Consider the following 12,291-nt stretch of genomic DNA (forward strand, 5'->3'; position numbering starts at 1 on the left):
GGCACGACAGAGGTTATTTTTCATGAGGAGTTTGAGGAGATTTGATATGCCACCAAAAACACTCGCAGATTTCCACAGGTGTACCGTGGAGATGCATTCTGACGGGCTGCATTATTGTCTGGAATTGGGGTGGGGTGGGAGAAAAGAGATGCTACCACAGAGGATCGAAGTAAGTTGCAGAAAGTTGTAAACTCAGTCAGCTCCATCATGGACACTAGCCTCCATAGCATCCAGGACATCTTCAAGGAGTGAAGCCTCAAAAAGATGGCGTCCATCATTAAGGACCGTCACCACCCAGGACATGCCCTGTTCTCGTTGCTACTGTCAGGAAGGGGGTACAGGAGCCTGAAGACACACACTTAACAATTCAGGAACAGCTTCTTCCCCTCTGCCATCCGATTTCTGAATGGACATTGAAACCATGAACACCACCTCTATATTTTTTACTTCTATTTTTGCACTACTTATTTAATGTAACTATTTTATACTGTATACACTTGCTGTAATCCATTTTCCCCCTATGTATTGCACTGTACTGCCACTGCAAAGTAAACAAATTTCAAGACACTTGCCTGTGATATTAAACCTGATTCTGACGAGGGAGAGTACTTAGCAGGTCAGACCACATCATTAAGGGAAGAGAAACAGCATTAACATTTAGGATAATGACCTCCTGGCATCTGCAACTCCAAAATCCTGTAAGATACAGGACGTATTATACAATAACTTTCATAGCTTTTGTTGAATAAGGGATTCTGTTCATCAGCTACTATTTCAATCCTTTCATTTCACCTCAAATAATTGAGGCAGGTACAGCAGTATCATTTCAGAACCATGTGGATGGGTACGTGCAGAGGCAGGGTTTAGTGGGATATGGATGAATGGGCACATACAGGGCAGGGTTTAGTGGGATATGGACAAATGGGTACATACAGGGTGGGGTTTAGTGGGATATGGATGAATGGGCACATACAGGGCAGGGTTTAGTGGGATGTGGATGGATGGGTACATACAGGGATGGGGTTCAGTGGGATATGGACGAATGGGCGCATACAGGGATGGGGTTTAGTGGGATATGGACAAATGGGTACATACAGGGATGGGGTTTAGTGGGATACGAACAAATGGGTACATACAGGGATGGGGTTTAGTGGGATACGAACAAATGGGTACATACAGGGATGGAGTTTAGTGGGATATGGACAAATGGGTACATACAGGGATGGAGTTTAGTGGGATATGGACAAATGGGTACATACATGGATGGAGTTTAGTGGGATATGGACAAATGGGCACATACAGGGCAGGGTTTAGTGGGAGGTGGGATGAACACAGTTAATTGACTAGCTGGATGAGCAGCACAGCTGGTATGGACTTGCTGGGACAGAGTCTGTATCTGGTCTGAACTGCTCTACAACTATTGATCCCATGACACTTTGTAAAGGATTCTCAGAGGGAATGGAGCGAGGCTTACCTCATCTGCAGAAGTGATGGGGTATTACAGCGGATAACACTGCTCAGATGGTCCATTGTGTGGTATAGCGGGCAATCCTGTAACTCCTGGCAAAAGAGAAAATAATTTCAAGTCAACATCACAATGATTTACCATGAAAACTCCTTGCATCTCCATAGGAACAGGAACAGCTTATTCCCCTCCACTGTCAGATTATTTTATTTTTATTTAGCAATCTAGTGCAGAGTAGGCCCTTGAGGCCCTTCGAAGCACACCACCCCAGCACCCCTCAACAAACCCACTTAACTCATATCTAAATCACAGGACAATTTACAATGAGCAACTAACCTGCCCCGTATGACTCAGGACTGTGGAAAGAAACTGGAGCACCCGGAGAAAATCCATGGGGAGTATGTACAAACTCCTTACAGAACGACGACAGAATTGAACTCCATGCTGTAATGTCGGCATGCTGTCTGAACGGTCTATGACCCCATGAACATTACCTCACTAATTTGCTCTCTTTGGACCATTTATTTATTTTTATCTTATTTATTTATTTATTTATTTATTTATTGAGCGAAGCATAGACCAGACCCTTTCAGCCTTTCGAACTGCACTGCTCAGAAAACCCCCCAGTTAATCTGACCCTAATCACAGGAGAATTTACAACGACCAATTAACCAACTAACCCTGTCTTTGGGCAGTGAGAGGAAACCAGTGAGACCACACCTGGAGTAGTGTGTGTAGTTTTGGTCCCCTAATCTGAGGAAAGACATCCTTGCCATAGAGGGAGTACAAAGAAGGTTCACCAGATTGATTCCTGGGATGGCAGGACTTTCATATGATGAAAGACTGGATTGACTAGGCTTATACTCTCTGGAATTTAGAAGATTGAGGGGGGGATCTTATTGAAACGTATAAAATTCTAAAGGGATTGGACAGGGTAGGTGCAGGAAGATTGTTCCCGATGTTGGGGAAGTCCAGAACGAGGGGTCACAGTCTGAGGATAAAGGGGAAGCCTTTTAGGACCGAGATGAGGAAAAACTACTTCACACAGAGAGCGGTGAATCTGTGGAATTTTCTGCCGCAGGAAACAGTTGAGGCCAATTCATTGGCTATATTTAAGAGGGAGTTTGATAAGGCCCTTGTGGCTAAAGGGATCAGGGGGTATGGAGAGAAGGCAGGTACAGGGTTCTGAGTTGGATGATCAGCCATGATTGTACTGAATGGCGGTGCAGGCTCAAAGGGCCAAATGGCCTACTCCTGCACCTATTTTCTATGTTTCTATGAAACGGAGCACCTGGGGGACACCCACATGGTCACGGGGAGAACGTACAAACTCCTTCCTGCCAGTGGTGGGAATTGAACCCAGGGCACTGGTACCATAAAGCATGGTGCTAACCACTTCACTACATGCCACCCTACAAGTCACTAAACACTGGAGGAACTCAGCAGGTCAGACAGCATGTAGGAAATGAATGAACAGTTAATGTTTCAGGCCGAGACCCTCCTTCAGGACTGGAAAGGATTGGGGAAGAATAGAATAAAAAGGTCGGGGCGGGTGGGGGGAAGATAGGGAGAATAGGCTAGCTGGAAGATGATAGGCAAAGCTGAGTAGGTGGGAAAGGTAAAGGGCTGGAGAAGAAGGAACCTGATAGGAGAGGAGAGTGGGAGGGGTGGGGGGAGAGACCCAGGGTGAGGTAATAGGCAGGTGAAAAGAGATAAAAAGCCAAAGTGAGGGTTAGAGGAAGAGGGGAGGGTTGGCATGGATCCATTGGACCAAAGGGCTTGTTTCCATGCTTTATGACTATCTACATAGCGAGGCATTTCTTAGCTGTCTAAATGGCTGATGCATTTGCTCATACATCAAAAGAGAGAGATCTCAGGTTGGAGAAGCAACACCTCATATTTTACCTGTGCAACCTCCAACCTAATGGCATGAACACTGATTTCCCCAACTTCCAGTACTTTCTCCCCATCCCTCATTCTCTCTTTTTCCTTTCCCCATCCTGGTTACCTTCTCACTCCTTCTCTTCTCCTGACCTGCCCATCTGGTTCCTTTCCTCCTTCTCTTTCTCCCATGGTCCACTGTCCACTCCCATCAGATTCCTTCTTTCTAGACCTCAACTTTTTCCAGCCCCAGCTTCTACTTCATCCTCCCCCACTCCTTCTCTCACCCACCCACCTTGCCCCTCAACTGGTCTCACCTATCACAAGCCAACTTCTACTCCTTGCCCTCTCCCACCTTCTTCTCCCTTCCTCTCCAGTCCCGATGAAGGGTCTCGGCCCAAAACATCAGCTGTTTATTCTCCTCCATAGATCTGGTTGACCTGCTGAGTTGCCCCAGCACTGTGTGTGTATGGCTCTGCACTTCCGGCATCTGCAGAATCTCTTGTACTTGTCATTCTGCAGTCGAACAAAAACAAGAATCCTCACCTCGGTGATCATGCTCAGCATGCCCAATATCCTGTCTGAAGTCTTGAACCGCTGTGGGGTATGTTCCACCGACTCGAGGACCTTCTTGATGAAATCCTGGTCATGAATCTGCTCAGCCCAGATTGGACCACCAAGCTGGAACCAGAAAGAAGACACAAAAGCACAAGAGAAAGTCTTTTCCTGGTTGTTGGCGTGCATTCCGGACTTAGGATACATAACAAATATTAAGTTCAACAGCAGCCATTCTTAAGAATGAATGTGAATTGCAGATTGAATTTAAAATGAACACTAGAACATAGAATAGTACAGCACAGTACAGGCCTTTCCGCCCACATTGTTGTGCCGACCCTCAAACCCTGCCTCCCATATAACCCCCCACCTTAAGTTCCTCCATACACCTGTCCAGTAGTCTCCTAAATTTCACTAGTGTATCTGCCTCCACCACTGACTCAGGCAGTACATTCCACGCACCAACCACTCTCTGAGTAAAAAACCTTCCTCTAATATCCCCCTTGAACTTCCCACACCTTACCTTAAAGCCATGTCCTCTTGTACTGAGCAGTGGTGCCCTGGGGAAGAGGCACTGGCTATCCACTCTATCTATTCTTCTTAATATCTTGTACACCTCTATCATGTCTCCTCTCATACTCCTTCTCTCCAAAGAGTAAAGCCCTAGCTCCCTTATTCTCTGATCATAATGCATACTCTTTAAACCAGGCAGCATCCTGGTAAATCTCCTCTGTACCCTTTCCAATGCTTCCACATCCTTCCTATAGTGAGGCGACCTGAACTGGACACAGTACCCCAAGTGTGGCCTAACCAGATTTTTATAGAGCTGCATCATTACCTCACGGCTCTTAAACTCTCTCCCTCGACTTATGAAAGCTAACACTCCATAAGCTTTCTTAACTACCCTATCTACCTGTGAGGCAACTTTCAGGAATTTGTGGACATGTACCCCCAGATCCCTCTGCTACTCCACACTACCAAGTATCCTGCCATTTACTTTGTACTCTGCCTTGGAGTTTATCCTTCCAAAGTGTACCACCTCACACTTCTCCGGGTTGAACTGCATCTGCCACTTCTCAGCCCACTTCTGCGTCCTATCTGTTCTCGGCCCAGATCAGAGCCGATTGCCGATTGCGTTGCCTCTGATCTGGGCCGACATTTACGTGCTGGGCGGCACCTAATTAATTAGCTTGTTTATTTCGGCTTTTTTCTTAAAGATGTGCTGGGTGCGTCCCGGCTACCACTGCGGATCGGTATTGGTTCACTGCCCAGAGGGTGGAGACCACTGCACCACCCCACCCTCCGACGACTCAGTCAAACACACTATCATCAGTGCGCTCTTCGCTGTCTTCCCAATTCCGGTAAGTGATACTACACTGTACATACATTATTTCTACTTTATATCGGCTGTGTATTTTTATGTGTTATTTGGTAGATTTGGCAGCTTCATAGCTGAAAGATTACTGGAGAGAGTGTTTCAGCCAAGAGCGCTTGCGTGAGATTTTCGCTATGGAGAACAGTGCGGCAGTGATTGTAGAGAAGTATTTCTACTTTATATAGGCTGTATATTTATCATATCATTCCTGCTTTTACTATATGTTATTGTTATTTTAGGTTTTGTGTGTTATTTGGCATGATTTGGTAGATTATTTTTGGGTCTGCGAACGCTCACAAGTTTTTCCCATATAAATAAATGGTAACTGCTTCTTCACTTTACGACATTCCGGCTTACGAACTGTTTCATAGGAACGCTCTATCTTCAGATAGCAGGGGAAACCTGTATACAGGCTATGTTCCCTCTAATTAATTAATAATTAGTAATTATACTTATTGAAAATAATCTTTTAGCTAAATGTTTCTGTTAATTAGTTAGTCGGTTTTTCAAATACCACAATGCACGTCACTAATTTACGTCACCTCACCTTTCCCGTTCCGGTTTGTACAGCTGCGTCACGGCAGCAGCCATCTTTGGTGGACAGTGTTCATAGCGTAAAGTTTACAAAGATCTGTTTCAAATCCTGTAGACAGCTTATTAAGTTTTTACTGAAAAAAATATTGATCCGCTATGTCCAATTCAAAAGAAGCGAAGGATGTGAAGCGCAAAAGAACTGCAAATTTGTTTAAAGTTGAATGGCTTGACAAAATAGTAGAAACTGCTACACCGAAAGCTCATGAGGTCATGAACGTTCAGCTACGAGAAATATTTCCGTATGATTCGGAAACTGGAGTTATCTGTTTGTACTGTCGTGATGCGAAAGTTGCTGGAGAATTTGCTAGTGGAAAGAAGTGGGATGATATTTGGAAACTTGACTTCTTGAAGCGTGATTTGGCAAGTAAATCACATTTGGATGGTACAAAAGGTCAGGCAACAGAACCCGTCATTACCCGTTACAGCAGTGCTACGCATGTTATGGTTGAGTACACAGGTTAATACCTCATGTCTAAAATATCATGATTTTCCAGCTGAAAATACTGTAATGGTTAGACAGTTTAATGATTTCAAATTTTCCGTGCAAGAAAAAATTAAACCCAAACTGATTTCAAACTTTGCTCAAATGGTAGCATTTGTACTTCAAAATGAAGAGTTTTGCGACCTTGCACAGTTGATGGACATTAGGGGAATCCTTCTTGCGTCTGGTGCGGACTGTGAGCAAGGTTTTAGCCTAATGAATCAACTCAGAAACAAGCTGAAAAACCGTTTAGGTGAATGTCATTTGCATATGTTAATGAGAATCAAAAGCTATCAATTGGATGGAAGTTCTATTAGTCTAGATAGAGTTTACAAAGAATGGGTAAATGCCAAAGACAGGAGAGAGAAAAAATAACTGAGTGACTTAAATATGTATGTTATTTTGTGTTATTCTGCGCAGTTTTATGTCAAATATTTTGTAAACCTACATAAACTGTGCCATGTGTGCAATCATTGAGAACATACTTTTGTCACAGGAAAAAAAATTGCACAACGTAAGATTTTTGCGCACACTGACTACTAAAAATTAGAGGGAACATTGTATACAGGGAGTTGGAGTAGTCCAAGTGGGAGGATACAAGGGTGTGGATGACTTTCTCGAGATCTTTGAAAGAGAGAAACGACTTGATTTTGGCAATAGTACAAAGCTGGAAAAAACTGGCTTTTACCATCGCATTAACTTGCTTGTCAAACTTAAAGGCAGAATCGAATATCACACCAAGGTTTTTGACATGGGGTTTGACAAGGGTGGACAGGTTACCAAGACTGTTGGCAATCACTTTGATGGAGTCAGGGGGGCCAAATAGGACAACTTCAGACTTGCCTTCATTCAACTATAGGAAGTTTTGTGCCATCCAACACTTTATGTCCTCAAGGCAGTTCATGAGGCTGACTAGATTTAACTGGTTGCTTGGTTTCAAGGGGAGATAAAGCTGTGCGTCGTCAGCATAACAATGGAAGGAAATGTCGTGTTTTTGAATGATTTGGCCAAGGGGAAGCATGTATATAGAGAAAAGAATGGGACCTAGGATGGAACCTTGTGGGACCCCGCAGGAAAAACCAGCTGGAGAAGAGGAAAATTGGCCTATGTTGATGGAGAAGCTTCTATTTTTGAGGTAGGATGCAAACCAGTTCAAGGCAGTGCCATCAACACCAACCCCGTGCTGGAGACGGTCTAGTAAAATGGCATGATCCATAGTATTGAATACTGCGCTGAGGTCAAGAAAAATTAGGATGGCAGAGTCACCTGAGTCGGTAGAGAGGAGGAGATCATTGTACACCTTCAGCAGGGTAGACTCTGTGCTATGATAAGCCTTAAAACCTGACTGAAATCTTTCCAAGATGTTGTTTTGGTGTAGGTAGGGCAGCAATTGACGAAGAATAACCTTTTCGAGGACTTTTGACAGGAATGGAAGTTTAGAAATGGGTCTGTAGTTACTAGGTAAGGTAGGGTCTAAGTTGGGGTTTTTCAGGAGGGGCTGGACCACGGCGCGCTTGAAGCAGGTTGGAACGGTACCAGTGGCCAGGGAGCTGTTGATAATAGAGAGGATGCTGGGACTGGCTATGTCAAAGACATCCTTCAGGAGGGCAGTGGGGACAATGTCAAGGGAGCAGGTTGGAGGTTTCATGGTGGAAACAATCTTTGCAAGGGAGGGTAGCGTGATGGGTTGGAAACAGTCCAGTTTAGATGAACAGACCAGTGAGACAGTTAGGTCACAGGTGGGGGGGGGGGGGAAGAGGGGGAAATGTTCATTCTAATGTCTTCAACTTTGCTAATGAAGAATTTTAAAAATTCTTCACACTTAGCAGGGGACACATCAAGACTAATACTGGGGGCGGGACAAATGACAGAATTTATGGTACTGAATAAGACCTCAGGATTATGAGAGTTGTTAGAAATTAGGTCAGAAAAGTATTTTGATCTTGCAGCCTTAACTGCATCCTGATATTTGTGAAGATTGTATCTCAAAATTTGAAAGGAAATTTGAAGCTCATCACACTTCCACTTTCGTTTGGGTACTCTGCACTTCCTCCTCAGGGCTCTGGTGGTGTCATTAAGCCAAGGCAGACCTTTAGGCCTAGGCTTTTTGAATTTAAGGGGAGCAACTGTATTCAGAATAGAAGAGCAGGTGGTATTAAATAAGGAAGTAAGTTCTTCAGTGTTGAGATGGAGAGGAGAAGCCTCAATACTGCAGGTATTAGGAGCAGCTATGAGAGCCTCAGCGAACTTACTGGCTGTCGAAGAGTTAATGTAACGACAGCAACGTACAGGAAGATGAAATTTAGTAGGGGAAAAAAGCAGAGAAGCATCAAACATAACAGCACTATGATACGACAGACACGCATCAATTATTTCCACATTGCAGATCATAAAACCAGACGGTAAGACCAGGTCAAGTGTATAGCCTAGCATGTGAGAGGGTCCGGTGATAAGCAAGGCAAGATTGAAAGACTCAAGCAGATGCGTAAAATCACTTACGAGAAGCTTAGTGGGACAGCAAACATGAATATTAAAGTCACCAAGAATCAGAACTCAATCAAAGTTAGGCATAGTATTTGAGAGGAAGTCCACAAATCGAGGATAAAATCTTTCTGTATTTTTGGTGGACGATACACAAGAGCAATTAAGAGGGGATTGACCAGGCCCACTTTGATTAATTGCACCTTGAAGCTGGGGAAATAATCAGAGTTCAGTAGACGGCAATTAAAATGTTTCTTAAACACAGCAGCCAGACCCCCTCCACGTCCGGAGGGTCAAGGCATGCTAAAAAAAAAGTTACAGTCATCTGGACAGAGTTCAACAAGCGGAGCAAGCTCACCAGTGCTTAACCAGGTTTCCGTCACCAGGAAGGAATTGGGCGGTGAAAAAGTCATTGAGAATAAAAGTCTCATTTTGGATAAGGATCTCGCGTTGATCAGAGCCACTTTGACTGGGATAGCAGTATAATCTGACAACAGCTCCCTCGCCAGAGGGCAGAGGTGCTGGAAGACTACTCCACCGCGCTTCACAAATGGCCTGGCGGGGAGCCAGCAGGGCAGCGATCTGGACAACCACTTCTGTACTTTGTACTATCCTGACTCAGGCCAGTAACTTCATAGATTATACCAGTCATATTAAAGACAACAAAACACAAACTGCTGTAGGATCAGGCAACATCTGTGGTGGCAGAGACATAATCGAGGCTTCGGGTCAAGATCCGGCTTTGGGATCCATCTCTGACTCCACTAGCTTTTTCCAGCAGCCCCCTACTGCTCCAGATTCCAGAATCTGCCATCTTCTCTCTCAATATTAAGGATTTCCATATAAAATCCTGTCCACAAAATTATCTGTACACTCACTAACAAGTGCTTGCCAGCATAGTGAGGAATCATCTTATTGGAACAGCAGAAACTACATAAGCAGTGACTCACACAAAAGTTTGAAGTTGAGAATCTCTAGACTTGTTAGGCACTTGACCATCAAAGACCAGATAACTAGGCGCAGCAGTCCTTCCATCGTTTTAAAGCTGGTGTACTAACTAGTTGGGGTGTAACTAACTAGTTGGGCTGTAACCCCACCTCATCCCATCAGATTCCAACAATCCAAACTACCCTATTACTCAGGATTCACTGGACACACTCGAGTAGAACGACTGCACAGACTACAGGGACACAAGCTCGTCAAATTTGACAGGGATTCGATTCATCTTTTTGGGAGTTTCGGAAAGTATAACACCAGTTGCAGAAAACAAAATCAGTCAGTGTTTATCTCACTTGGTCCCTGAACTCCTCCATCTTGATCAAAAAGGCACAACAGCGCCTTTATTTCCTGCGGAGCATGAAGAAAGCTCACCTCTGTCCCAGGATACTGACGGACTTTTACCGCTGTACCATTGAGAGCATACTCACCAACTCCATCTCAGTGTGGTATGGCAATTGTCCCGTGTCGGACCGCAAAGCACTCCAGCGAGTGGTGAAAACTACCCAGTGGATTATCGGCACCCAATTGCCCACCATTGAGAACATCTACCATAAACACTGTCTGGGCAGGGCGAAAAGCATTATCAGGGATGCATCTCACCCTAACCATGGACTTCTTACTCTCCTCCCATCCGGTAGGCGCTACAGGAGCCTCCGCTCCCGCACCAGCAGGCACAGGAAGAGCTTCTTCCCTGAGGTTGTGACCCTGCTGAACCTCACATCACAGTGCTAAGCAGTATTGCACCCATATTGTACTGTCTCAGTACTTTTATATTTGTGTGCTGTAGCAGTTACTTTTTATTGGCAGTTATTTTGTGAATAACACTATTGTAAATAACTTTTCATTTCTGATCAGATGCTAACTGCATTTCATTGGCTTTGTATCAGTACTCGGCACAATGACAATAAAGTTGAATCTAATCTAATCACAAAACATTAATCCAAGATCACTTTAACCAGTTTACAAATCATTAATTGAAAAATGAGTCAAAGTTCTTCCGGGGACTGCAATGTATCCATACCAACATTATTCTCGCTACTATCATTGGGCAGGAGGTACAGGAGCATTAAGTCCCACACCAGCACAGTTATTACTCTGCAACCATCAGGCTCGTGAACCAGTGTGGATAACTTCATTCACCTCAATACTGAACTGACTCCACAACCTATAGACTCACTTTCAAGGACTCTATGACTCAGTATTACTTATTTATTTTTCTTTATTGTTAACATAATAAGTATTTGTTATTTATAGTTCTTCATAAATTCTATTGTATTTCCCCATTTTCCTGTGAATGCCTACAAGAAAGTGAACCTTGAGATAGTATATGGTGACACAAATCCACTTTGATAATTAATTATTTTGCTTGGTTTTTGTGCGGGAGGTGGGGGGAATTGAGGGTTAATGTGCTTTTTCTGGTTTTGTTCATTTTTTTGTGGGGAGGTAGGATTTTGGGTTGATGATTGTCCTGCCTTTCTTTTCTTTCTTGGTTTCATGTCTACCGGCAGAATTGAAGAATTTCAGAGTTGTATCATTTGATAACAAATGCATCTTTGAATTTACTTTGAACATTAGAACTGCCTAGATGCTTCATTTTCCCAGTTCTTTCCTAAAGTTAGAGCAGTAGGACATTGAAACAAGTCCTTCAGAGCTCCCTGCTCCCTCTCTATACATCTCCTGCCCTATTTCCTCAGCTAATTCCATTTACATCTTAATGGCCGATGATATCTGCTTCGGTACAGACCTGAATTCAACCCGGTCACACTTACAGACTTTGCAGGATGCATTCCAAGAGAGGAAGGAATTCCCTTACCTGGTGCCTCTGACAGCAGTACTCACATTCCCCTCCTACCGGTGGGCCAGAACTTGCTGTGTACTTGTAACTGAAAAACAGGAGATCCGCAGTTATTCCAAATACACTTCTGTACAGCATTTTACAACAAATCCATCCTGAAGTATATTTGAGCCCAAAGGTTTTTGAAACAGAAGCAACATGGTAAAGTGGGCAGCAATCGAGGTCCACAAAGCAAGATCCAGTGTAACACACATAAAATGCTGTGGCGGGAACTCAGATCAGGCAGCATACATGGAGAGGACTGAACAAATCACTGTTTTGTGGGGAGATTCTTCATCAGGACGCAAGTTCCCACATGGTGGTGTAATAATAAAAGAATAGGCTGTTTTTCTTCATGATAATCGAGGGACAAATATTGTGCAGTACATCAAGGAGAATTAATACTGTTACCTGAAGCAGCAAGGTCTTGCTTTAACATGAAAAATGAAAAGACAGCACTTCAACGGTAGTTCACTGAAAGTGCTAACTGATACACCCAGGTTTAAGGGTCATTTGAACACATCCTTCTAACTCATAATGAAAAACAAACACTTACACATCATGCTTCTTGGGCAAAGTTACTCAATTACATTTTACACAGCATATTTTCAGTAACTGAAATCTGT

General features: G+C 43.7%; 1 protein-coding gene across 1 annotated transcript in view; it reads right to left on the minus strand.

Annotated features, from left to right (window-relative positions):
* trmt1 (tRNA methyltransferase 1) overlaps positions 1-12,291 on the minus strand; it is a 54,265-nt gene that overhangs the window by 11,912 nt on the left and 30,062 nt on the right. The window contains exons 10-12 of the mRNA XM_063035877.1: positions 11,645-11,714; positions 3,893-4,027; positions 1,475-1,560 (exon numbers count right to left, since the gene is read on the minus strand). Coding sequence (XP_062891947.1) covers positions 1,475-1,560; positions 3,893-4,027; positions 11,645-11,714 — 291 coding nt within the window. The remainder of the gene's footprint in view (positions 1-1,474; positions 1,561-3,892; positions 4,028-11,644; positions 11,715-12,291) is intronic.

The sequence above is a fragment of the Mobula hypostoma genome, chromosome 29 (assembly GCF_963921235.1).
Source record: "Mobula hypostoma chromosome 29, sMobHyp1.1, whole genome shotgun sequence".
In the NCBI taxonomy this organism is placed as follows: Eukaryota; Metazoa; Chordata; class Chondrichthyes; order Myliobatiformes; family Myliobatidae; genus Mobula; species Mobula hypostoma.